General features: G+C 38.8%; 1 protein-coding gene across 5 annotated transcripts in view; it reads left to right on the top strand.

Moving 5' to 3' along the window:
• The window catches only part of PHKB (phosphorylase kinase regulatory subunit beta), a 247,000-nt gene that overhangs the window by 209,241 nt on the left and 10,086 nt on the right, over positions 1–27,673 (top strand). For 4 of the 5 annotated variants that reach the window (XM_033218310.1, XM_033218312.1, XM_033218308.1 and 1 more), the window contains 7 exons: positions 2,476–2,537; positions 2,626–2,788; positions 3,944–4,025; positions 6,203–6,260; positions 8,491–8,581; positions 11,781–11,983; positions 25,767–25,901. In XM_033218310.1, the coding sequence (XP_033074201.1) occupies positions 2,476–2,537; positions 2,626–2,788; positions 3,944–4,025; positions 6,203–6,260; positions 8,491–8,581; positions 11,781–11,983; positions 25,767–25,901 (794 nt within the window). Of the gene's footprint in view, positions 1–2,475; positions 2,538–2,625; positions 2,789–3,943; positions 4,026–6,202; positions 6,261–7,429; positions 7,521–8,490; positions 8,582–11,780; positions 11,984–25,766; positions 25,902–27,673 lie in introns of all 5 variants that reach the window. The other variant, XM_033218309.1, reaches the window with a different exon arrangement.

Below are 27,673 nucleotides of genomic sequence, written 5' to 3' on the forward strand. Positions count from 1 at the left end.
TTATCAGAGACTAGGATTGCAACCCCTGCTTTTTTTGTTCTCCATTTGCTTGGTAGATCTTCCTCCATCCCTTTATTTTGAGCCTATGTATGTCTCTGCATGTGAGATGGGTCTCCTGAATACAGCAGACTGATGGGTCTTGACTCTTTATCCAGTTTGCCAGTCTGTGTCTTTTAATTGAAGCATTTAGTCCATTTACATTTAAGGTTAATATTGTTATGTGTGAACTTGATCCTCCCATTATGATATTAACTGGTTATTTTGCTCGTTAGTTGATGCAGTTTCTTCCTAGCCTTGATGGTCTTTACATTTTGGCATGTTTTTGCAATGGCTGGTACCGGTTGTTCCTTTCCATGTTTAGGGCTTCCTTCAGGGTCTCTTGTAAGGCAGGCCTGGTGGTGACAAAATCTCTAAGCATTTGCTTATCTGTAAAGGATTTTATTTCTCCTTCACTTATGAAACTTAGTTTGGCTGGATATGAAATTCTGGGTTTAAAATTCTTTTCTTTAAGAACGTTGAATATTGGCCCCCACTCTCTTCTGGCTTGTAGAGTTTCTGCCGAGAGATCTGCTGTTAGTCTGATGGGCTTCCCTTTGTGGGTAACCCGACCTTTCTCTCTGGCTGCCCTTAAGATTCTTTCCTTCATTTCAACTTTGGTGAATCTGGCAATTATGTGTCTTGGAGTTGCTCTTCTCAAGGAGTATCTTTGTGGCGTTCTCTGTATTTCCTGAATTTGGATGTTGGCCTGCCCTACTAGTTGGGGAAGTTCTCCTGGATGATATCCTGAAGAGTGTTTTCCACTTGGTTTCATTTTCCCCCTCACTTTCAGGCACCCCAATCAGACGTAGATTTGGTCTTTTTACATAATCCCATACTTCTTGCGGGCTTTGTTCATTTCTTTTTCTTCTTTTTTTTTCTCTTGGTTTCTTCTCGCTTCATTTCATTCATTTGATCCTCAATCGCTGATACTCTTTCTTCCAGTTGATCGAGTCGGTTACTGAAGCTTGTGCATTTGTCACGTATTTCTCGTGTCATGGTTTTCATCTCTGTCATTTCGTTTATGACCTTCTCTGCATTAATTAGTCGAGCTGTCAATTCTTGCACTCTTTTTTCAAGATTTTTAGTTTCTTTGCGCTGGGAACGTAATTTCTCCTTTAGCTCTGAGAAGTTTGATGGACTAAAGCCTTCTTCTCTCATCTCGTCAAAGTCATTCTCTGAGCAGCTTTGATCCGTTGATGGCGATGGGCTGCGCTCCTTTGCAGGGGCAGATGCGCTCTTATTTTTGAATTTCCAGCTTTTCTGCCCTGCTTTTTCCCCATCTTTGTGGTTTTATCTGCCTCTGGTCTTTGATGATGGTGACGTACTGATGGGGTTTTGGTATAGGTGTCCTTCCTGTTTGATAGTTTTCCTTCTAACAGTCAGGACCCTCCGCTGTAGGTCTGTTGGAGATTGCTTGAGGTCCACTCCCGACCCTGTTTGCCTGGGTATCAGCAGCAGAGGTTGCAGAAGATAGAATATTGCTGAACAGCGAGTGTACCTGTCTGATTCTTCCTTTGGAAGCTTCCTCTCAGGGGTGTACTCCACCCTGTGAGGTGTGGGGTGTCAGACTGCCCCTAGTGGGGGATGTCTCCCAATTAGGCTACTCAGGGGTCAGGGACCCACTTGAGCAGGCAGTCTGTCCGTTCTCAGATCTCAACCTCCGTGTTGGGAGATCCACTGCTCTCTTCAAAGCTGTCAGACAGAGTCGTTTGCCTCTGCAGAGGTTTTTGCTACTTTTGTTGTTGTTGTTAACTGTGCCCTGTCCCCAGAGGTGGAGTCTACAGAGACAGGCAGGTTTCCTTGAGCTGCTGTGAGCTCCACCCAGTTCGAGCTTCCCAGCGGCTTTGTTTACCTACTTAAGCCTCAGCAATGGCGGGCGCCCCTCCCCCAGCCTCGCTGCTGCCTTGCAGTTAGATCGCAGACTGCTGTGTTACCAATAAGGGAGACTCCGTGGGCGTGGGACCCTCCCGGCCAGGTGTGGGATATATTCTCCTGGTGTGCCCATTTGCTTAAAGCGCAGTATTGGGGTGGGAGTTACCCGATTTTCCAGGTGTTGTGTGTCTCAGTTCGCCTGGCTAGGAAAAGGGATTCCCTTCCCCCTTGCCCTTCCCAGGTGAGGCGATGCCTCACCCTGCTTCAGCTCTCGATGGTCGGACTGCAGGAACTGACCAGCACCGATTGTCCGGCACTCCCTAGTGAGATGACCCCAGTACCTCAGTTCAAAATGCAGAAATCACCGGTCTTCTGTGTTGCTCGCGCTCGGAGTTGGAGACTGGAGCCGTTCCTATTCGGCCATCTTGCTCTGCCCCAGAACTGTATATATTTTTAAGCAATTTTTTGAAGTATTACTTAATTACAGAAAGGTATGCACACAGGCCATAAGAGTATGGCTTGATGTATCTAAGAGTTTCTAATCCTTTTTTGATCACGTTTCAGACACTCATATCTGGAGCTGTAGTAGAACAACTTGATTTCCTACGAATCAGTGACACAGAAGAGTAAGTCCCTTTGGGTTATTTCATTTTGGGTTTTTTGAAATTACATTACAAAAGTAGAAAATATGAAACCTTTTCTTTTACTTTCTAGGCTTCCAGAATTTAAGAGTTTTGAGGAACTAGAACCTCCCAAACATTCAAAAGTCAAACGTCAAAGCAGCACCCCTAGTGCTCCTGAACTGGGACAGCAGCCGGATGTCAACATTAGTGAATGGAAGGACAAACCCACCCACGAAATTCTTCAAAAACTGAATGTGAGACAGATGCAGTTCCCACATGGCCCTCAGTTGCTGGAGCAGAGGCTCCCAGAGTCAGACCATATGTCTTTTTGTCCTCTCAGTGAAGGTAGCAATTAATCTGGAGGTGGATAACTTGTCTACACCCAGGGCAATCATGAGAAGTTGTTCTCTTGGTCTAACATCTGCATAGATATCTTTTAAAATGCTTAAGAATTGCAGGTGAATATGTTTGTCTTGGATACACAAGTATGGTATGAGCCATTAAAGAAGTCAATGATAGTTGCCTGTGGGTTCTCCAGATTTCTCTTTCAGAGCCCTCTTTCTCCCTTTCTGCCCCCATCTTGTCTCCTGCCCCAGTGTTTAGGTGTAATGCTTGCTTTAGATCAGTCCTGTCACTGAGTAAAGCAGTCCTTTCACTGCATTCATACAAATATTTTGGCAAATGAATATTTATCTTTCCTAAGATTACTTACGTTTCAGAAGAGTAAGGGTGGATAGGGTGTAGTACTGATTCAGAGAAATGAAATTCTCCAGTAGAGCAATAAGCACTGTGACGTTTTGTTTGGGGCATACAAATCTGAGCATGTAGACCAAATATATATCCTTCCAGATGTGACCAATGCTTGTTGATGGATATTGTATAGATCCAAATAAGCATGAATAAGATATAAAATGGCATAAAGCACATAGCACAGTGCCCTAATATGTAATAAACACTCTAAACAAGTGCCCTCCTATCATCTATCTCTTCACAACAGTTTGCTAGCAACATGGTCTCCCATTTACCAATAAGAAGAATCAAGAAGGGAGTGGTTAAATAACCTGGCCAAGTCTCTCAGAGAGTGGCAAAATCACTATTATTGTTTGTAGATAAAATATTTTCTGTTCATTACTTATCTTGTTTTCTGGCAAATTTGATTATTAAATCCTACCACCCCAGGAATCCAGCTTGTCACTTGTCTACCCTCTATCTCTAAGATATCTAAGATAAGTATGAATCGCTATATAATGTCATCTTATGCTTTATATTATATCAATGACAGTTTATCTTTCCTCAGTTCATAGTAAAGTATTTCTTCTCTGCATCATGTGGTTTTGTGATTAGTTACCCTCTGTAGTAACTCCTGTACCCATTTCATTTCAGTTCCTCACCGTGATTTATATTTTCAGGATTGCAGTTGTCTGGCTAGCCAAGCCATCCTGCTGGGTATACTGCTCAAAAGAGAAGGCCCCAACTTCATCACAAAGGAAGGTAAGAGTACATGTCTAAGAGAACATTTTAAATAAGAGGACCGCTGTAGCGTTGAACATATATCAAATATGCATAAGCTATCCACTAAAATGTTGCAAGTTATTTCCCCCTTCATTAAAGCTTCTTTTTCACTTTTGAATGGAAAATGTTCATTCATACCCCCTAGAGTGGAGGAGACTGATGTATGAACCCCTAACTGGCTTTCATGCAGTGATGCTTGATTGTTTCTCTGATTGTCTGAAAAGTATTGGAGCTTGGATTGTACCTGTGACTGTTAACCTCTGGTGAATTCCATAGTTGTTTATTGACAGTTTCTATTTCCAGTTTTATCTTCTCTAATTTTTCAAGAATAACATTGAATTGTTATGTCTATAAAAATTAGCTCCCTCATGATCTGCAGCAGCCATTTGGAATGGAACATGACATTTAATAGAATTGTGCTCTGAAGATGGTTAATAAAAATAAATCATTTGTAATCATGTCTATGTCCACTCTGCATTAAGGATGAAACCCAGTTATCCCCCAGATTCACACTTGCATGTGGAGTCACCACTGTAAGGAATCTTTAAGTTCTCCACCATGGTCCACTTCTGACATTTTGTAATACAGAATAATGCAGAATACAGTTCAAGTACTTAATGTCTAGCTATTCAAAAATCTTTGGCTTATTTGAAAGTACTCTGTTAAGAGGTGTGTGTTGATACGGTTAGAACTGAAAAACAGCAGTGGAATTAATAATACGTTTGGTTCTGGTAATTAACCGAGCATAGTTATTTATTCAAATGAGATCTACTTAGTTTTTGCCTTATTATAGCTAAGAGATAACCTTCTTGAGTATTATACATGTGAATTGAATCGTTTTCCATTTCTTAGCTTGTTAAAGGCAGAGGAACTTTTAGCAAATTTCAAACAGAATCTTGCATATTTCTAATTAGCCTTAAAACTGTAAGTATAAGCAGAATCTCAGTTGTATTTAGGACATTCACTGAAATTTGCACTTTATCTAAAACAGTAGGTTTTTTTTTTTTTTTTTTTTTTTTTGAGACGGAGTCTCGCTCTGTCACCCAGGCTGGAGTGCTGTGGCCGGATCTCAGCTCACTGCAAGCTCCGCCTCCCGGGTTCACGCCGTTCTCCTGCCTCAGCCTCCCGGGTAGCTGGGACTACAGGCACCGCCACCTCACCCGGCTAATTTTTTGTACATTTTAGTAGAGACGGGGTTTCACCGTGTTAGCCAGGATGGTCTCGATCTCCTGACCTCGTGATCCGCCCATCTCAGCCTCCCAAAGTGCTGGGATTACAGGCTTGAGCCACCGCGCCCAGCCAACAGTAGGATTTTTAAAAATCAAGCATTTCATTAGAAACCTAGAATTCAGGATGGCTGTTTTTTTTATTGAAAAGTTTTAGTGCTTTTAAATAAAATAAAATTTATATAAAATAGTTTATAATGAAAATGCTAAGGGAATGATTTTTTAAACCATTTTTATAAACTTGAGAATAATATTCATTAAATGTTTTAAATCTATAAAACCTTATGTGAAACATTGAAAATCATGTGCATCTACAGAATCTGAATATAATTTTATCTAATATGTTAAAAGGCTATAAAAAGTTTAGAGTAAAATGTTAAAGATCTTGTTCTTTTGGTGCTCTTTCCTGTCACATTGTGATTTTATGGACAAAATCGTGGCCAAATAATGAAACCCACTGGTGTCTTTTGAGCAGTAGCGTATGTTGGAATGATCATAGCCCCATGTACATAACAAGGCCTCAGTAAAGTTTTATTGAACAAATAAACGAAAAGTCATATATATTAGAGTCTACAATATTTGTTCAATTGCTAATTCTTTTACTATATTCTCTTTTCCTCTTTCCTGCAGTAAATTAAAATAGCATTTGTATTGTTAAAAGTTTAGATTGCATATTAATTAGGAAAATAGTTGAATTTCAAGAAATAAAGTACTAAAATTATATACTCAGACTAAATAGTATCAAGTGCTGGAGATAATCACACTCTATATTTTTGAGTTACATATTTAAATATGTCAGTTCAGAACATTAATGGATCGATGTATCAACTCTAGTGAAGCACAGTGAAAATTTGAGTACTTTTAAGAGGAAGAAATGTTATGTATTTAATTAAAAGTTTTGTTCAACAAAGACTCTTATCCAATGTCTAGGTACCGTTTCTGATCACATTGAGCGAGTCTATAGAAGAGCTGGCAGCAAAAAACTTTGGTTTGTATTAGTGTCCTTGTTGTTACGTTTTATTTTTGTGTTGTCATATTCGATAGCCTAAAGAAAATGGACCAGTCTTAAAGATGGTTATTCATCCTAATTTTTACTTTTAACCTCCAAGGTTACAGCACTTCCTAAGAATGTGCCTATGTAGCATGTCTCTCCCCGCACCTCCTCCACCAAAATTCTGAAAACAAAGACACTGTAGGGATTGAACCTGAGGAGTATTCACTGGAATGATATGCTAAGAATTCTTTCCTACTCTACACCTTCTCTGCCCCAGCAAGGTGCTTTAAGTTCTGTTTTTTAATTTAGGAAACCTGTTCTGCTATTATAGAAGGCCATGGAAAGAGACCAGTGATTTATCTAACCATAAGCAAAAATAATATACTGAGAAGGCTATTCTCTTGTCACTTAAGTTGAATGAATCCCAGTGATTGTAGCTGCTTCATGAAAAATAACCAATTTGTTCTACAGTGGTAATCTCTTCCCAGAGATTGAAAAAAAAAGAAGTAGGAAAGTTTAAATAAATAAAGTTGTTTAAATTCACAATGGAGTAGGAATGCCTAAATGCATGGTCCTCTGCATTTTGATGTAATTCTACAGAAATGTTTTACTAGCTGAATCTAACAAATATTGAAAGTCAAAGTGTATGTATAGATATATATACACATGCACACATTTTTTAATGATACATTATCCACTTAAAAAAAAAAAAGTCTCAAGAATGTCATAAGAAACTCCCTTAACCTCAGTGAGCCTCAGGTTTCTAATCCCTAAAATAAGGGGATTAGACAAAACAATCTCTTAGGATATTTCAATTCTATTTTTATCATAAATATACCATTCCTCCTCAGAAGAAATAATGTAATAATCCTATAGTTAAATCTCTCAAATTTTCACTGTAAATTCTTAGTACAGTAAGATAGACATCAAGCCAATAAGTGATAGTTCTGGTAAACTTTCTTAGCCAGTAAATTTCAAGTATGGTCTATAGTCTTATTTTTGATTAAGCACATCTGTTCTTGCTTTATGTATTACACTTTATGCATTTCAGATAAATCATTAGCCAGCAAACATTTAGAATGCTGACTGTTATGTTTGGAAGAACTCCTGGAAGTTGTATTTACTCTATTTTCCCTTTTATGGCTTTCCACTGACACACCCAGGTTGGCGGTGCGCTACGGGGCTGCATTTACCCAGAAATTTTCTTCCTCTATAGCCCCACACATTACTACTTTTCTGGTACATGGGAAACAGGTAACATGCACAGAATTTGAAAACCCAAGCTGCTTGAAATGTGTGGGCTTATTTGCACTCTGAAGGTTAAACGTGTCTTTTGGTCTTAGAGTGTGTGGGTGAAAGCTTCTCTAGAAGTAGGAAGTGTTTGTTTCACTAACTTTATTAGTTATTGACTGAATTTTCTTTTAGTCATCTATGTTGAAATTAAGAAATATGAATGTTTTTTATAAGTCAGCTTCTGTGGATATCCTGAAATACCTAAAGATTGCAGCCAGTTTCAAAACTACATTTTTATTTTACTTTCTCTATCTAAAAGTTCCACGTGAAGTTTTACTTTTGAGGGAAAAAAAATTATCTTATGTATTGCATGTGCTGTACTTTAAAAAAAAATCTGTTCTCCCTAGGTTCTAAGACTTTTTCAGTAATATAAAAATAGCAGTGTGAATTTCTTCCCCCAACATTATGACTTTATCATGAAAAAGAAATACTGGTATTTCATTGTAGCACTTTCTAAAATTCAGTACTAAGTGAATCCTCTAATCCAGAGATTTGGTTATCTAGGCACCAAAAGAAACATGACTTAGAATGGTTATAGAAATAGGTCACATGTACTAGTGACAGATTTAGTAATGAACTTGTTAATGCAAAATCAGAATACCCTCTTAATTCCTCCTATACACCCTCCCTCCCTAATCAAAATATTAACTAGGTTTTCTTTTTTTGCTTTTTAAATCGATAGTGTCATCAGTAATATTTTTGTCACAGCTTGGTGGCAGGGATGAGGTGGAGGGATCCCTCCCTAATTCTGAATGGTCCTGCAGTCTGGGAAATTTCAGCTGTTAGGTTCAATGTCCTGGGCAGTGTTTCCTCCAAATGATGATGTGAGGATTCAACCGTGTATATTTTAAAGATTACCCAGTCAGAGCCCGATGCATTCCTCATATTTTAGATTTGTGAACATCTGGCCTGCTCTCTTCTTTGCCCCCAGGTCGGTTGTACGCCGTGCAGCAAGTCTTTTAAGTAAAGTAGTGGACAGCCTGGCCCCATCCATTACTAATGTTTTAGTGCAGGGCAAACAGGTAAGTATTTGCTTTTCAGACACTTATTTGGTCCCAGTGGCAAAGATTTCTGGCTAGGACCCTTACTTTTAAGTCTGGCAAGCCTCAGTGTCATAGGCCTCTCACTTTCAGATTTATAAGGGCTCAGGCATTGCTACAAAAGTCTCCTTCCTCAAGCAAAATCTAGTCAGAAAGATATTAAATGGGCCTTCCCCTTTTCCTGCTGCACCTTAGAGCTGTAATCTTCAACTCCTGTGTTGAGATCAATGCAGATGCTAATGTAGAAAATGGACCACTAACTACTAAAGTACTCCAGACAGGTTTCAGATAGGCAGAGCAGAGGTAGGTGAACAGCGAAGGGCACATATTCCCTTCCGCTCCACATAAGATCTCCCCCCTTAGAAAGCATGGTGTTCGTGCCCAGCTAGGGTCTCTGCATGCCAGTGCTGCTCCCCAGATCCCCCGCCCCAGGCCATCTCTAACCCCAGCTCCTCCCCATTCGCCAGGGCCAGCTCTGTCACCTCCTCCTCACGGAGCCATCTCCAGTTAGCAGTGGTCTCTCTCTCTGGATTCCCAAAATAGGTCTGTGACAATTCCCACAATCTGCCCTGGGTCCCAGTTCATTTTAATGTGTGTCTCTCACCTCATGGTAGGCTGTGAGCCCCCAGGGGTCAGAGTCTGAGTCTTGTCCAGTACACATCCTAGTGTGCCCAGCATGGGGCCTTGCTTGGAAAAAGCACTTGGTGAATGTGGGTTGAACTGAGCCTGTGCATGTGGGGTGTGGCTGCTCATTTTCTGTTTTGTTTTCTATAAGCTCTAATTTACCTGGCTGAATCATCCTTTGATTAGAATGAAAACCTGTTCACTTACTCTCCATCTCTTCTCAGTGAATATATGTGCTTTATTGTGTTTTCCTGAGAGTTAATCTGGGGATATAATAAGCTTTAGTAATATGAAGTACTTTAACGCTCTTCAATGGAATCAACCCATTGGTCATATTTCAGGGTCTTAATTCATTAAGATTAAAATTATTCATCCTTATATTTAGCTTTTGAAATGTTAGAATAATAAGCTATTTATTGTTTCATGTAATATTTAATAATTAAAAATAATTGTACTAATAAAAGATTCCTGCTGGGCATGGTGGCTGACACCTGTAATCCAAACACTTTGGGGGCCAAGGCTGGAGGATCACTTGAGGCCAGGAATTCGAGACCAGCCTGAGCACATAGCAAGACCCTATCTCTGCAAAAAAAAAAAAAAAAAAAAAAATAGCTGGGCCTAATGGCACATGCCTTTGGTCTCAGTGCCTTGGGAAGCTGAGGTAGGAGGATTGTGTGAGCCAAGAGTTTGAGGCTGTAGTGAGCCGTGATCATTCCATTGCACTCCAGCCTGGGCAACAGAGCAATACCCTGTCGTTTAAAAAAATTAAAAAGAAAAAATAGAAAAACTCCTAAGAAAAAGTTAAATCACTTCATATATGTTATTTTTTCCAAATTGTTGAGAGGTAGAATTTTTATCCCTGTTTGTTGGCTAAAACAGACCAAAATACAGGAAGTAACTTATCTAGTGCCTTTTCTCACCAGAATTCTTGCCTCCAGCGAAAGTCTCATATTTTTGCCCTGAACCAAGCCACCTCTGAAAGAAAGTTAAACAGGCTTTGAGAAGATATTTTTCCTTGGATTTTAGGTCCTTGTAGCATATCTGAAAAGAGAGTTAACTCTGCATATGAACGCTCAGAAACTTTTGGAGATCTTCAAGGTCATCAGCACCTGACACTGGGAGAAAGGGTGGGTTAGGGTTGGTCCTGTCCAACTACCCAATATCTAAAGGGAGCTTGCAGCCTGTGGTCCTGAGATTCTGCTCCCACATCCTGGAAGCCTCAGAGCATGCCCTAAGGTTGTGCCTGGACCATTGCTCATCACACTAGTATCTCTCCCAGGGTAAGTCACACTAGTATGTCTCCCAGGGTAAGTCACTTACAGAGCTGGGCAAGACTTGGAGGCCAGTAGCTCAGCTTCATTACCAGAGGCATGAAGTCCATTCTCTGACCTCACCTTATTTCTTTACAATAAAGAAATAAGAGCAGAGCATTCAAATTTTTCTGACTGCCCTAAGCACTGAAGTAATATTGTTTCTACCAAGCACATTCAGATCACCTCAAGCTCTGTGGAATGAAATCATGGCTTAGTCATCATTGCTTCCAGAAGCAATGATGTGCCTTCTGTTTGTTTTCTTCTTTACACACTGACATTTTAATGAAAGTATCCACACTCAGACTAACTGGTTCATGCCACTTGTGATATAATAAACCAGCAGTTCGCAGTTTTCACTCTATTATAAAATTGAGGCAATAGACTCCATGTTCTGCTCTCTTCCCTCATCTCTGTGGCCTTTGATATGCTATTCTTTTTTCCTGCCTTTTATGATGGTACACTGTACATGGAAAAGAGATGGGAAGGGGTACTCAGGGAGAAGGGTGATCTGCAGAGTCCCCTGGGAGCAGAATGCCAGGGATAGAGAGAGAGAGAGACCAGCCTATTCCCCTTGCCAGCTTCAGCAGCATTCTGCTCAGAGTTTTTTTTTGGCCATTTTGCTCTGTGCTCTCTGGTGTCCCAGGCTATGAACAGCCTGTTCCTTCCCCTCCACAGGTGAGAGATCTGTCACCACATATTTTAACCCTCACCAGGCACCTTGCATTATGCCCAGAAAAATGAGGGCTACACAGGAACTGGGTGGCGTCACACTTGCCTTTGAAGCGTTATAGTGTTGTTGAGGCGAAAGAATCTGCCTGAGAAACTATAAAAGAATCAAAAAGTGTATCTCTCAAATACCAAATTGTGTAGACTGTGCAGTAAAGTGAAACTCTTTAACCTATTCTGGTTTCTCTGGGGAGTTTCTAGAACTAAAGTCATTCAGAATAATTTTAACTTATTAGTTATTTATATTCCTTCCCTGCTTTTATCCACTCACCTCCACTCCCCTAACTGGAACCCTCACCTGCCCTTATATTTGAGACTAGACTGTGAACCATCATGATTTCCAGTGGGAGTCACACTTTGAAAGCCATTTTAATAAACAGCAGGAACAGTTACTCTGCCTAATTCCCTAGCTTATATAGAGTAATTTCAGCCTGCCAGTCATCCTGAGCCTTGAATTTTTTTTATTTTTATCTTTTAGTAGCTAGGAGAATTTTACAATAAAATTCTGTCACTCGTAGGTAACTCTGGGTGCCTTTGGGCATGAAGAAGAAGTTATCTCTAATCCTTTGTCTCCAAGAGTGATTAAAAACATCATCTATTATAAGTGTAACACCCATGATGAGAGGGAAGCGGTCATTCAGCAAGAACTGGTCATCCATATTGGCTGGATCATCTCCAATAACCCGGAGTTATTCAGTGGCATGCTGAAAATACGAATCGGGTGAGTGAAGTCCTTTGCATTTGCATAAAGAGAATTGTTCAAGTTGTCCTCTAACAGACCCAGCCTCTTCAAGTGAAGCAATGTTCCTGGTGTCTGGTGAGTATTCAGCAAAGTGCACCTGTCCTCTAAGCCATGCAGGCAATATCTGGGGGTATGCAAAATAAATGCCACTAGCCTGAAAGAATTCTTAACATTTATTTCATACCTGAATTAGATATAGTGAAGTAACTCTGTTGTCTGGTAAAATCAAACCCCAGAAATTTCAACAGCTGTGTCGTGTAAAACACTAAGCACAGTACTTGCAAAAATTTCTAGAAATAAAATGAATAGGCCTTAAGAGAAGAATAATTTTCAGTAAAACTGTCAGGAGGACACATTCAGATAAAAATTTGGTCCTTTTAAGAATATTCTGCACTTTGGGAGGCCGAGACGGGCGGATCACGAGGTCAGGAGATCGAGACCATCCTGGCTAACACAGTGAAACCCCGTCTCTACTAAAAAATACAAAAAAAAACTGGCCGGGCGCGGTGGCTCAAGCCTGTAATCCCAGCACTTTGGGAGGCCGAGACGGGTGGATCACGAGGTCTAGAGATCGAGACCATCCTGGCTAACACGGTGAAACCCCGTCTCTACTAAAAAAAAAAAAAAAAAAAAAAAAGAATATTCTATACCCATTTTCTACCAAAATCTAAGTATTGATTTTTAATATTGTTGTTCCTGGAGAAGAAATCAAAAGTAAGGCTCTGATGATCTTGAATATTCGTAATCAAGAATTTTATGAGGCAGCATGTGTAGAAAAAATTAACCAGGCTCTGGGATTCAGCAGAACTGAGTTCAAGTTCCGACTGCCATTGTCATCTCAGTAACCTTGGATAAATGACTGAACCTCTCTAGCCTCGCTTTAATACCAGTTTCTTTGTTTTATATGAAAATGAAATGAGATATGTTTTAAAAGTCTATGACAAGCTAAGAAAGTATAAATGTTTCTTTTTTAAATACATTTTTGATTGTATAGGTATCATGTGAGTATGCCCTGATTGTAAAAGAGCCCAATGGTATCTGAGCTTATCATGTAATCTAACATGTGGCCAACTTTGGAGGGTGTTTCTCAAGTGTTTGAAAAGAATATACATTCTCTGTTGGATGCAAACATACATGTATGTGTATGAGTGTGAAATAAGTGCTAACTGTAAAATTGGAGTTTTAATATCTCTACTATCTGTATTTGATCATTGCTGATAAAAGTCTTAATTTCTCATTACAATTGTGGTTGTATCAATTTCTCCTTGCACTTTTATTTTTATCAGTTTTGCTTTATGTAATTTTTTGTTTTTTGAGATGGAGTCTCATTCTGTCAGACAGGCTAGAGTGCAGTGGTGCGATCTCAGCTCACTGCAACTGCTGCCTCCCAGGTTCAAGCAGTCCTCCCACCTCAGCCTCCCAAGTGGCTGGGATTACAAGCATGTGCCACCACACCCAGCTAATTTTGTATTTTTAGTAGAGACAGGGTTTCACCATGTTGGCCAGGCTGGTCTTTAACTCCATACCTTTAGTGATCTGCCCGCCTCAGCCTCCCAAAATGCTGGGATTACAGGTGTAAGCCACCTCACCTGACCGCTTTGTGTAGTTTAAAACTTTGGTTTTGTCCATGTCACTTCATAACTTTTACCAATATATCTTCATGTCATTGATTACTTTTCAACTTTGTTTTAAACTTCAAACATTTACAAGAATACAGAGACTCATATAATAAAGACTTATGTGCCCGTACGATCACCCAGCCTCAACAATACTATCATCTGGTCCGTCTTACTTCACCCATACCCCCATCTACTATCCACCTGTCCCCACAGTACCCTGTCAGTTTTGAAAGGCAAATCCATATCTTCTAATCTGTAAATACTTAAATTTGCATCTCAAAAACATAAGAACTTTTTCAAAACATAAACGCAGTACTGCTACCATGCATAAAAAACAATTGAATTTTGTTTGTCAAATATTACTGCCATACCTTTCTCCATCTGTCATTAGAACGGTTGGGGAGCATGAACTCTGCATCACTCACACTAGTGACTAGTTCCAAATCCTGGTTCTTGGCCCATGACCTTGGGAAAGTTATCTAATTTTGCAGAATTTCAAGCAGCTTGTGTGTAAACTTACAGAGTTTTTGTGAGGATTATCTGAGATAACCCAAAGGGCAAGCACCTAGAAAATGGACCCTCAGCAAACATTAGATCTCTTCCTCTGAACATAAGAAAGGAGAACTCATTTGCCTGGGATAGTCACTTAAGTTACTGGCAGAAATGGGAATAAAATTCAAGGCTTTCCACTTGTAACTCTCAAATTAGTGGTATCCAGAGAGCTGAATTCAGTGGCAGGGGTGGTTTTGCCTTAGGGGAGGTAGAAGGTTTTCTGTAGAGGAGTTATGTGGCAACTGTCTACCGTTTGTCCTTATCCCATTGTCTCTACCTTTGCTGGTTCCAGTAAACAGCACCAAGGGCTCAGTGCATATTCACTAACTCACACATTTGACTGGCTGTTAACTTCGAACAACAACATCTGCCCTGGTCCTACAAAGAAGGATTAGTCTTCAGGAAAATATTATTTCCTCTGCAAATACTGACATTGAAAGTATGACAAAATATAATTTCACATTATTCTTACGCTTTGCCTCCTAAGCCAATGTTGATGCAGCAACAGGCAGGCAGATTTGTATTTCAGAAAGCTTTTTTTCTGTGGTTAACATAATGAGGCGCTCTGTATTTGACAGAGGTATCCTAGAATATTACAAGGAAGTGAAAAGTCTGCTCTAGACTTTTCTGAACTTTTCATAGCATCTTAATATTAGGTTGGTGCAAAAACAATTGTGGTTTCGGCGACTACTTTTAATGGCAAAAACCATGATTACTTTTGCACCAACACAATATATCTACTGTAGTATATAAGCAGCCAACTTAGAATCATCCCATTTTCTCGGTCTTGTGATGAATTAAGGTGCAAAATCTCATTTATTTGGTCTGTTAACTTGTACCTACTCAAGTTCCTTACACTGTAAAATGCTAAACAATACTGATCCTAGATCGGAGGCCTGGCAGACAAAAGACCAAAAAAAAAAAAAAAATCTGGCATCTGGCACATCATAGTTACTACATGAACTCGAATACAATATGGATCATAAATTGAAATCATGTATGAGAAGTCATAAAAGCCATAAAGTTTTAGAAATAAACACTAAAGCCTGTTTCTGTGAGATAATGGCAATGGTATACAGAAGCAAAAACATGCAGAAGTACATAAGACTGAAGAATAAGAACACTGGAGTTAGGCAGACCTGAGTGTAAATCCCAGTTCTTCCACTTACTGACAAAAACAGCCCATGTACACTCTCCAAATCTCAGTTTCTTTGCTGTAAAATGGTGGTTCTCGTGCCGACTTCGAAGTTGTTGTAGGGATTAAGTCAGATAATATATGTGAAGAATTTTTATTTTTCTTCTATCATTCATTGCTTAGCATATAATAGATATTCAATAAATAGTATTTGTGGCTACAGTGATGGAGGAAGAGGAAGAGGATACTAGAGTTTACTAGTATACTAGGTTTACTAGAGTGATCTTTTGAGTGCAGTGATCACATGTTATTTAAACTTGTCTCCTCTTAGATCATTACTGGAAACACTGCTAAGAGATGTACGATTGTAAGGCAACCTGTCCTATACTCTGATATGATTAACTACACCATTCCATTAATAACTCCATGGAGAAAAGTGCTACATCCTGATATCTTCTGTATATTTGACTGGACTTTCATAAAAACAAGGCCCTGTTTAACTTGGTCATTTCCTGAAGGACATGATTTAATTAAATCTTCTTTTATACTTAATTCCAATATCATGCTTCACAAAATCAAGTATGTTTATCAAAATTAAGAGCCATTTACTTCTCTAAGAGTACAGAGACATGCTTTCCTTTTGCTTTTCCTAAATCCCACATTACTAGCTCAAAGCAAACCACCTGACTCTGCTTATATACCATATATTAAACAATCCAATGTTTATTGAGCATCTCTGATGAACGAAACTATAAGACAGACAGGAAGTAATACAAGATCTAGTTCCTATCCTTAGCAGAAGTAAATTTCTTAAATAAATCACTCCTTAATAAAAAAAAAAAAAATACTAGATTGTTCCCCAACTGAAATTGTCCTAGTGATTAGAACTGATCTTGTGAGATGCACATAAGAGTGAAATATACATCATAAGTCAGGCAGGGACACTATTAATACTCACAATGAGAATATAATGCCACAATCCCAGAATGAGTTTCAGGATGGTGAATAATTAAGGTTTCATAGCAAATTTCTTTATGAGTCAGTTGACTGTTAAATACTAAGTCACATGTTGCCACCGGACATTTTTACTTTGGGTGACACAGTATAAGGAAAAATTGTATGTCATTTCTCATGAAAAGCACTGAACATACAGAATAATAGATATCAAAACGGAAAGAACGCTATTTTTAGAATAAATACCCATTCCCATGAATAGAAAGAAGCATCAGGTTAGAGTTGAATTCAAGGAAGGGAATTACATGAGACTTGTAGAGGACCTAAATTAGCTTAAAATGCTGAATAAGCAGTAAAGGAAAAACTACTATAGACTGAAAAACACAGCCGTGTAAAATCTTGGGAAACTGTTTGCCTTCACTCTAAGGCTTTGTTTAAACCTCTGCAAGGATGGCTGTCACTTGAAAAGGCTCCCTGAACTAGAACACTTATTACAAAGAATGTGCTTTGGAAGACTTATAACCTATACTTCTCAGTCTGTCTCAGATCAATGCCTGAGTCTGTGACAATAGACTCCATCTCCGTGTACGGAGATGGAGAATCACACTTCTTTTCATTTAGAGTTAACTCACATGAAAGAACCATTTCTTTATCCTCATATGGAGTCAAGAGGTTGGATTTGAAAACATCAGGGCAAACAGACTGAACAAATCAGGATATAACTCAAAGTTCTTATAACTGATTCAAAATAGCTCCAAATCTTCGAAAGAAACTATTTTAAGGGATAAGAGTGAAGGTCAAATTCTATGCAGGTAATTTACTTTCAGTCAAAAGAAAGAAGAGACAAAGAAAGATAAGGAAATTTGACTGAAATATACTGTAGCTGAAATCATGCAAATCACTTAAAAATAATAAGCTAATTTATAAAATAATACTGAAAATGTAACTTAGAAAGTAGAAATTTCCGAGAGAAAGTAACTGACACCAATTTGATGTATATTTCTCAGATACTTTTGCACACGTACATTACACAGATATATATGTATGGTATTGTTGTTTTATAAAAAGTGGAACAATACACTGCATCTTTTTTTTACATTTAATTTATCTAGGACATTCATAAATGTCAGTATATAGGACTTTATCTTGTTCAATGTAATGGTAGCACAGCATTTTATTATATGGCTGAAAACCAATTTATTCCAACTATTTTCTACTAATGAACATCTAGGTTGTTCCCAATGTTTTCACTATTTCAAATAATGCTGAAATGAAGACTGCTGCAAAATATATCTTTATGGTACTTGTGTGAATACTGTAAACTCCTTGGATGAGAACTGATGAATTACGATGTATGCAGATATTGCCAAATAGGCAATGCGTTTTTCACATGTGATTTTGAAGGAAAAATGGGTAATAATGTTTAAAAAAGTACTTCACATTTACATGTAAAACTAGTGGAATGAAAAGGAGCTCAACCTGACAATAAACAGAAAAGGAAAAAAGTTACCCTGGTCGGTAACAGTGGGGCTATCCCTGCTTTGGTGTCCTCGTTGGATGTGGTGATTCTAGGTAAAGAATGTGAAGCTGTTTTGCAGGGGCAAAGCTTCACCATTATCACTGTGGTATTTGATAATTTGAGGTCCTCTCCCTATGACATTTGGAGAACAGCTCCATCTGGGGAGTGCTTTTTACACACCACAAATCTCAAAGTGCCATAGGAGGAACCTCCCCCTTCTCCCAACACACACGTACACTCACTCTCTCTCTCTCTCTCTCTCTCTCTCTCTCTCTCCTCTCCCCTCTCTCTCTCTGTCTCAGTCACTCTTGTCTTCTGGTCCTAACACACATACTCTCTCTGTCTCTCTCTCTCTCTTTCTCTCTCTCTCTCTCTCTGTGTGTGTGTGTCTCACTCACTCTTGTCTTCTGGTCCTAAGTTTGCAAAGGCCATGTACTCTCACAAGAGAAGTTCACCCTGGAGGAGGGGGCCCTTTCAGCCATGGTTGAGTCCCCTGTAGGCCCAGTGGAATGATCCCAAAGCATCTCTTATGGAAACTCCATCTCAGAATCCTGTTGGGGTTGTATCTTGCAATCTAACATGGTGTCACCTCTGCGTTACCTGGTAGACACTCATGACACCTGTGGCAAACACCCTGAAATCCCCTCAGACCTATGCCCACAGCACTTTCCCACCACAGTAACAAAGATTTGGGAATGCTGTTTCTTCTCTAGGGATATCAGACAATTTCAGGTAACTGTGATCCTGTCTGTGGGGCTTGTGATAGTGCCCCTCTGAAGAGTAAAAAGATACTTTTGTGTCTTCTATGTTTTTATTAGACTTCATCCTTAATAAATTATACTAAGACCTGAGCCCTTTTAAGTGAATGGGCCCCTTGCATATTTGTTTATTAGCAGCAGCAAATACATACTCAGTATGTTTCTTTACAAATTTTACCTTGAATTAGTCCCTGGAAGGTTTTTCATTTGCTTAAAATTGGTGAGCAAATTATTCATTTATAGAGTCCTTGAATGTCAAATTTCCTATAAATTGTTGAACATGTAACTACTTCTGAGTTAGTCCTTTGTGTATTGTACTGGTTGTGGCACAATTTTAAAAGAAAGATAGGGAGGGGATTTATAGAATATGTTATTTTTTTCTGCTTTATGGTACAATAAGCACATCAGACTCATTCTTACTTGGCTTTTGGGTATTGTTTCTCTCTTTTAAATGTTAATTATGATTAAAGAGATTGATTGGTCACGTTTGATACCATATTCTTCTTGGAATGCCAGCATTCACTAGGCTGAATGGACATAAGAAATAAGAACATTTGCCTTAATCATGGTACCTCTTACCCAGAATTCCCTTGCTCTGTGTATACTTTTATCTCTGGTTTAACTACTCTCTCTCAGTGTTTTTTAAATTTTATTTATTTACATTACCCACTACTTCAATTGCTTTTAAACCAATAGCACCATGTCCCTTTTCTCTTTTTTCCAAGGTTAATCTTGCCAATGCAATTCCTTCAACTTTACTGCTATCAGGCACTCCAGTGAACAAAATTAACCTGCTCACAGGAATGGTATTTTGGTCTGATAATGATTTGATTTGCTGTCTCATTATTGATTTGTGCTCCAGCTTTCCTGTTGAAATAGATCAAGTTCCTGACAGGCCCATTACTGTAAAGACCTCCAATCAACTGCTTTCTGCTGCAGGTCTGTCAGTCAAGCTTTACTTAGAGATAATCCCAGAAGATATATGTTATCAAGCCTTTTTCATCTCTGCTTTTCATACTGCCAGGACATCCTCTGTAAGCAATTATGATCCAGACATACCTTGTCCTCTGATGCCCGAAACTGTATCCGTGGATCACACATTCGAAGCTTAGAGAGAGCCATTGTTGTCATAGATAGCAGACGATAACATTGCTTATGCACTAAAGGAAAGAGAAAATAATTATGGCACCAAGTTCATTAGCACGGTTCTGATACTCATTCTGAGGTCTTTGCTTTTGACATTTGATATGAGATCAGGAGGTGAGATGATGAAGCTCCCCTACCCCTATTATATTGTGATTGGATCAGTGATAGAGTGAGTCCACATCCTTCAGTCACCACAGAGCTCAGTTTGCCTCATCAAATTGTACTCCTCTCCATATTAATATGAATCAAGCCAAAAAAGTCCCTTCTTGCAACTTTCCCATCTTCTGTCATTTGGTGTGTCAGCTCTGGCTTCCATAACAAAATGCCATAGATGGAATAGCTTAAACACAGAAATTTATTTTCTCACTATCTGCAGGCTGGAAAGGCCAAGGTCAGGGACCCTGCCGATTTGGTTTCTGGTGAGGGCTTTCCTCCTGGCTTGCAGACAGCTGCCTTCTGTGTCCTCTGTGTCCTCTGTTGGAGAGAGAGAGCTCTCTGGTATACCATCTTATAAGGGTACTAATCCCAGCATAAGGGCCCCAACCTCATGACCTCATCTAAACCTAATTGCTTCCCAAAGACCCCATCTCCAGATACCATCACATTGGAGTTAGGGCTTCAACATATGAATTTGGTGGGGGAGAAAGAATTCAGCCCATAACATACGGCTTAGTTAAATGTTTGCACAAAATCATCTAATCATTTGTTTAACAGCAAACTTAGCAGATCCTTGTATTATATTGCAATCTTAAAATGATTATTTTAAAAAATTGTTTTTTTTTCCAAGGATCAGTTCTATTCTGTATGGCATTTTTTTTTTCCAGAGAATTTCAGCTGGTCAGGTGCAGTGGCTCATACCTGTAATCCCAGCACTTTGAGGGGCCAAGGTGGGTAAATCACTTGAGCCCAGGAGTTTGAGACCAGTTGGGCAACATGGCAAAACCCCTTCTCTACAAAAAAATTAAAAATTAGCTGGGTGTGGTGGTGCCTGCCTGTAGTCCCAGCTCCTTGGGAGGCTGAGGTGGGAGGATTGCTTAAGCCTAACAGGTGGATGTTGCAGTGAGCCAAGATCACACAGCTGCACTCTACCCTGGGCGCCAAGTAAGGCCATGTCTCAAAAAAGAAAAAAAGAAAAGTTCAGGTGTTCTGGTTTACCACTGCTATCAGATTTCCATGTACTTTATTTTATATTGTACTCCTTCATTGGGGCATATCGGAAATAAACATGCCAATACACACACTGTATCCTTACTAACCTCCAAACAAGAGTGTTTTTAAAAGGATAAGCTTATTCCCAGAACTGTCTGAGGAATACTAATATTCCTTTTTCCGCTTTTCCAGCAGTCCCAAAGAATTCATTGTCCTCAAGTCAAACTTGGATATATATGAAGGCTGATTTGGTCAGTCGGGTGAATCTACCACTTTCTCATTTGCTTATTGGCAAGTAGAGCACCTCTGGCTCTTAGACAGACTGAATGTATAAGGATCTGGGCCATCCATAACCTTCATTATTTTGACCTTCCACATTTTCTTTCTTTTGCCCTTCCTTCCTTCCTTCCATCCATGCATCCATCGTTTCCTTTCCCCATTTTGTATTTAAATGATTTTGTACTGGCCAGGCACAGTGGCTCCCGCCTGTAATTCCAGCACTTGGGGAGGCCGAGGCGGGCGGATCACGAGGTTAGGAGTTCAAGACCAGCCCATCCAACATGGTGAAACCCCGTCTCTACTAAAAATACAAAACGTAGCCAGCGTGGTGGTGCATGCCTGTAATCCCAGCTACTCAGGAGACTTAGGCAGGAGAATCACTTTAACCTGGGAGCCGGAGGTTGTGGTGAGCCAGGATCGCACCATGGCATTCCAGCCTGGGTGACGGGGTGAGACTCCTCAAAAAAAAAAGCTTTTGTACTAAAATGATCAATATCAGATTTTATGGCCCTTGTCATTGGGAATGAGGGATAATTAGCCTGATTTTCCTATGTCCTCCTTTATTAGTAGTCCTACAAATGGATAAAATGTCTTTGATATTCTTAACTGTGTTACTACTTGGTAATTTACTTTCTGTAGATTTCTGACAGCTATTAATAGTTGTATAGTTTATGTCTAAGGCTGTTTTGCCATTTTTATTTGAAGAATTCCAAAGAATAAAAAGATTACTTTGACCAACAATTTTAATGAATAAATGCCTGCCTCCCTCCCTCCTTTCCTCCCTCCTTTGCTCCCTACTCTCCTCCCTCCCTCCCTCCCTTCCTTCCTTCCTTCCCAGAGCTCGCTCTGTTGCCCAGGCTGGAGTGCAGTGCCATGATCTGGGCTCATTGCAAGCTCCACCTCCTGGGTTCACACTGGTTCACACCATTCTCCTGCCTCAGCCTCCCAAGTAGCTGGGACTACAGGCACCCACCACCACGCCCAGCTAATTTTTTGTATTTGTATTTTTAATGGAGACAGGGTTTCACCATGTTAGCCAGGATGGTCTCGATGTCCTGACCTCGTGATCTGCCCGCCTTGGCCTCCTAGAGTGCTGGGATTACAGGCATGAGCCACCGCACCCGGCCAATAAATGTATTTTAATAATATGACAGATTGTATTTATTTGTGCTTGAATGAATGAACAACCTTCTTTCTTTGATGATTTTTGAGAACAATGCTGTCAATAATTTGCCCACAAAACTGCTGAGATTTTGTCAATAGAAGGAAGTCTAAGGGAAAACATTAAGGTCTCCAGCTATCTTTGTGCGTGATACTAAGGATTTTAAAAGATAAATGTGATAAACTATGTTTAGTTTTAATAACTCAAGTTAGTGGAAGACTTTAAAAAGTAAGCCTTTTAAAAATAAAAATGTTATTTATTTTAGAAGATACCTCCTGAAGTTGATTGACTGTGATACTTGGCTTAAGTAACTCCAAGACTTCAGTTAAAAATTTCCATTACCTTCCTCTAACCTGAGTTTAAGAAGTCACATAACAAGAGTTTACTAACATTTTTATGACTCTTTAACATTTCAGAGCCTTTTTATAGACATTTGTTCCTCAAAATAATTTCAAAAAGTAAGGTCAATGAGTAATAGTAGTATTCCCATTTGGAAAGTAACCTGCCAATGGGGCACAGTTGGTAAGTGACAGAATTAGTATTTAAGTCTGTCTTTGCTTTTCGTTATGAAGAATTTTAAGTGTATAATGAATTATTTGGTGCATTCCCAAATACTCATTATTTAGTGGATATAAGTAGTGCTTAGCTATTTGTATTTGCTATATTTGCTTTGTCTTTTATTTTGCTATAGTATATTATAAAGCAAATTCCAGACATTTAACTTTTACCTGTGAATATTTTAGTGAGTATATATCTCAAAAAAAGGACATTATCTCAATAATCCCAATACCATTATCATAGCCACCAAAATTAGCAATAATTTTTTTAATATCACCAGATACTCAATTCTTATTTAAATTTCTCTGGGTTATCCCTGCAATGACTTTTTATAGTTGGTCTGTTTTTGAATCATGACATAAAACAAGGCTCATGGTATTAGTGGTTATATCTCTTAAATCACTTCATCTACAGCAGAAACTCCCACTTTCCTTTTCATTCTATTGACTTATTGAGGAGACCAACAGGCAGGTCTTTCGATTTTTAATTCAGTATTCCTTCTGTTATTCTAAGCTGCCTCAAATGTAAGTTTTAAATCTAAGTAAAGAAATTAATAAAATAAATAAATAAAATAAATAGAAGACAATTCTATGCCTAGTCCATAAAATAAAAATATAAATTTTTAATTTAAAGAAAAGGCCCACTGAGTAGTTTATTGTAACTAAAATGTTGCTGTACTAGCTAATTTCCTAAGCAGCTTAAACATCAAAGCATCCAAAAGAACTATGTTCTTTTCACTTTTATGCTTGTGTAACATTTTCGCTAAATACAGTAAGTAAGAATGAGGACGATATAAAGAAAGCCTAGTCTTTGCCAGTAACATAGGTGTAGTCCAGTTTTTCTTTTCGACTGACTAGAGAAATATAAATGGTAAATCTTAATTCTGTTACATATTCTGTTGTTGTATATAACAGGAAGCTTTCAGGCATTTGTTGTTTGTAAATACTTCATCTTTATTGCTCTTACCAATGAACAGCTATTAAATATTCATTACATAGTATCAACAGTAATAGTATTGATTTCTAAAATATTAGTATGTTTCATCCTTGTGTATCTCTCATGCCTTTATAATCTATCTCAGTGTTACCCTAGACTAAACTCCCAACTTCCAGAAATGGCACCAACAAACAATAGGGGAGAAGGTAGGAAGAGCTGAGAGTTGTCTGAGCTCAGGGCAGTAGAGGTTAGAACTGTCATAGAACTTGATACATGTCACCCTGTGGCTTATGGCCTGGCCCAGCAGGCCTGGTTGACACCCTCTCTGGCTCAACCAGCAAGGCTTAGCATTTTTTCTTACTATTCTCTACATCAAGAGACATTAGTCATCCCATGAGGATGCATCACTGTTGTTTTACAAACCAGCATTGGCAGAAAAAAGAACTTTAATCTTTTGAATACATCTACCCTAACATTTTCATCTCTGTACCTACAATATCCTTGTAGGTTGTCTTTCAAGGAAGTGTATCAAAAGAAAGAGAAGGCGGCAGCCTTCCTCAGTCCTTCACTCCTATCAGGATGTCAGGACTCCAGGAACGCCGTCCGAGAGCCCCACGGGGGGACTCTGTCGGCCTTCTTTGCCGGAGGCCGACAGACCTCTTCCCCACACCTTAGGTGACCAAAATAAACTTGCAGTTTTGCTCCTAAAAAAAAAAAAGAAAGAGAAGGCATGGGGGAGAAAGGCAGCATGGGTGAATAAAGATGCATTATTTCCAGATGCTCAGTTGCACTGCCTGTGTTTGTTATGCAGTGTTCGCTAAAGGATTTAAGGATGAAGCATAGGAATCTGCTGTGTAAAACTAATTCCCTGGCTTTTCCTAATCATGTATAAATTTCTCATTCCCTAAGGCACAGTATTATTTCCAGAATTTTCTTTGGTTTTCATAACTAGTTTATCTGAGTTCTGTCCTCAGAATATAGTAAATGAAAGAAATGAAATTAATCTACAAAAATGCTTTTTAAAATCTCCTCAAAAAAATATTTACACATAAAATAATTAAATATTTTGGCTCTTATGCAACCTGTTGGTTAAAGTACATCTTTAATGTACAACTGTAACTAAGTTATAACTAATTGTATCCTTATATTTCAAAGACAGGTACTTGTCTGGCTCCTCTCACCCCAAAGGAATGACTACAAAGTAAAGGAAATTGGTTTTAAAAAGAAGCTTGAGATTTCAGAGAAAGGAACATTTACATAATAGCATATCTCAGCCTATTTCTTTTTTTTTTTTTTTTTTTTTTTGAGACGGAGTCTCGCTCTATCGCCCAGGCTGGAGTGCAGTGGCCGGATCTCAGCTCACTGCAAGCTCCGCCTCCGGGGTTTACGCCATTCTCCTGCCTCAGCCTCCTGAGTAGCTGGGACTACAGGCGCCCGCCACCTCGCCTGGATAGTTTTTTGTATTTTTTAGTAGAGACAGGATTTCACCGTGTTAGCCAGGATGGTCTCGATCTCCTGACCTCGTGATCCACCCGTCTCGGCCTCCCAAAGTGCTGGGATTACAGGCTTGAGCCACCGCGCCCGGCCTCAGCCTATTTCTTGGAATGTGTTGTTTCTCTCTCTTGCTCTCTTTCCTTTTTTTTTTTTTTTTTTTTTGCATGTATCTAGTGTTAAGAAAATATAGTGTGGCAGCTGTTTGTGTACAGAATAACACCACAATGGATGGGTAAAATCTCACTTGCTAAGAACCTAAGTACTTACCTATTTTAATGTTGTAAAACCTCACCACCTGTGCAAGGGCAGGCCTCATTTTTAAGAGTCTGATCATGTCACATAATCTTGATGGAAGTAATTGTATCAACGGTTCAGGAAATTCAAATGGCCTCTTCTTCATTCTCCTTTGAATGGGTCAGTGCTGTAAGGGCATTACTGACAGAAGCAGAAGGTGATTTTATTTCAAGAGTTATTGATTCATGCTTCCCTGTTTTATTTCAGATGGATCATCCATGCCATGGAGTACGAACTTCAGATCCGTGGTGGAGACAAGCCAGCCTTGGACTTGTATCAGCTATCACCTAGTGAAGTTAAACAGCTTCTGCTGGATATTCTGCAGCCTCAACAGAATGGAAGGTAATGAGGGCCCCTTGTTACCTACATGATACTCTGGATTTACAATAACTTCATAATGTTTAGCTTGATATATCTATGAAATTGATAAGACATTAATAAGAAATAAAATGCAACAGAGTATCAGAGGCCACCCCACTAAATAGAAAGTGTAAATAGAAAGACCAATCAAAATGTCTCTCCTCAATTATTATTTTGCATTGATTTTAATTTTATACTTTTTTTCCAATGTAGTGTATAAGCATTTCTTCATTTTTATTATTCTGTGCAAAATGTAACACCTCATACCACTTTCTGAAGTCAATTTCCTTTTCTGAACCTTTGTGGCACTCACCGTCTCCTCCCAGCATTTTGGCAGATAGGATTGGGTTTGGTAACATTATTTAAATATGTTGCCTGTGGCTTTGTCTCCCTAAATAGACTTCAGTGCTAAACCCTTTCCTAGACTTGTGCTAAGCTTACACTAAGAACAAAACAAATATGTATGGATTGTGTTGACTTGAAGAACTTTTTCATTACAGAAATAGCTTTAATGTAAGTATTTAGGAAAGTATTTATTGAGTACGTTTGTGCCTGGCATTTACCAAATGGTATAGTTATATGCCTAGAAAAATCTGCCTAGGCCTTTTACGAAAGCTGTCTTCCACAAAAGTAGATTTGAATAAATGGAAAGGCATCCTTGTTCTTAAATAAGAACATTCATGTTATAAAGATGTCAGTTGTAAATATAATTCAATTCCAATAACATTTCAACAAGCTCTTTTTATGAGGTTAAGACAAGTTAATACAAAACTTCATATGGAAAAACCAAACATATAAGAATAATCAGAAAAACATGAAAGAACGACTTGCCCTGCTAGACATTAAAACATACTATAAAGCCTCTGTAATTAAAACAGTGTGATATTGGTACACAACAGACAAAAGAGTTGAACAGAATAGAAAGTCCAGAAATAGACCCCCAAGTATATATGGAAATTTAATGTGTGACAGAGGCCAAGGATGGACTTTTTAAATAGTCATGAGACAACTGGATAGCCATTTGCAAAAAGATAAAATCACACCTGTGGTTTATACCACACATAAGAATACACTCCAAATAGATTAGAAATCTAAATGTAAAAAATGAAATAATACAAAACAAGAAGACACGATGACATTCCTTTTTACCCTTAGTATGGGAAAGACCTTCTAATAATGGCTCAACCCAAGGACAACAAAAGAAAAAGTTAATAAGACTATGTGAAAATTAAAAACAGCACTTTGTATGGCAAAAAGTAGACAACCAATGGCAAAAGACAACTGAGAAACTGGAACAAAACATATGCCAAATGAGCTTATAACCAAGAATTCTTAAAAATTGAGGGAAAGACAACCAGAATCCCAGTGGAAAATAGGAAGAAACATTCTTACATACCCATGAGTCTATGCTGATATAAACAGACAAATGGAGTGAAGAGACCCTTTCTTATAATAGAATTCCAATTATAAGTGTAGATAGGATGACAGAAATAGACAAATACAACAGTTATTGTTGCCGGCAAAAACCATCATTGCATGAAATTATGGTGAAAAATGGAGAGTTTCATCATTCCAATGTGTTTCCACTCAAGATACTTACTAATTGTAAAGGAGAAAATAGTGACTTTACAGTGGAGAAACCCAGCTGACTCTACCTTAACCAAAAGATTAAGGTGAACATCGCCAGTAATAAGACACATGAACATCATATAACCCCTGATATGATGCATTGAAAGGGGTATGATGGGCCGGGC

This window comes from Trachypithecus francoisi, unplaced genomic scaffold (genome assembly GCF_009764315.1).
Source record: "Trachypithecus francoisi isolate TF-2019V2 unplaced genomic scaffold, Tfra_2.0 Lachesis_group10, whole genome shotgun sequence".
NCBI classification, from domain to species: domain Eukaryota; kingdom Metazoa; phylum Chordata; class Mammalia; order Primates; family Cercopithecidae; genus Trachypithecus; species Trachypithecus francoisi.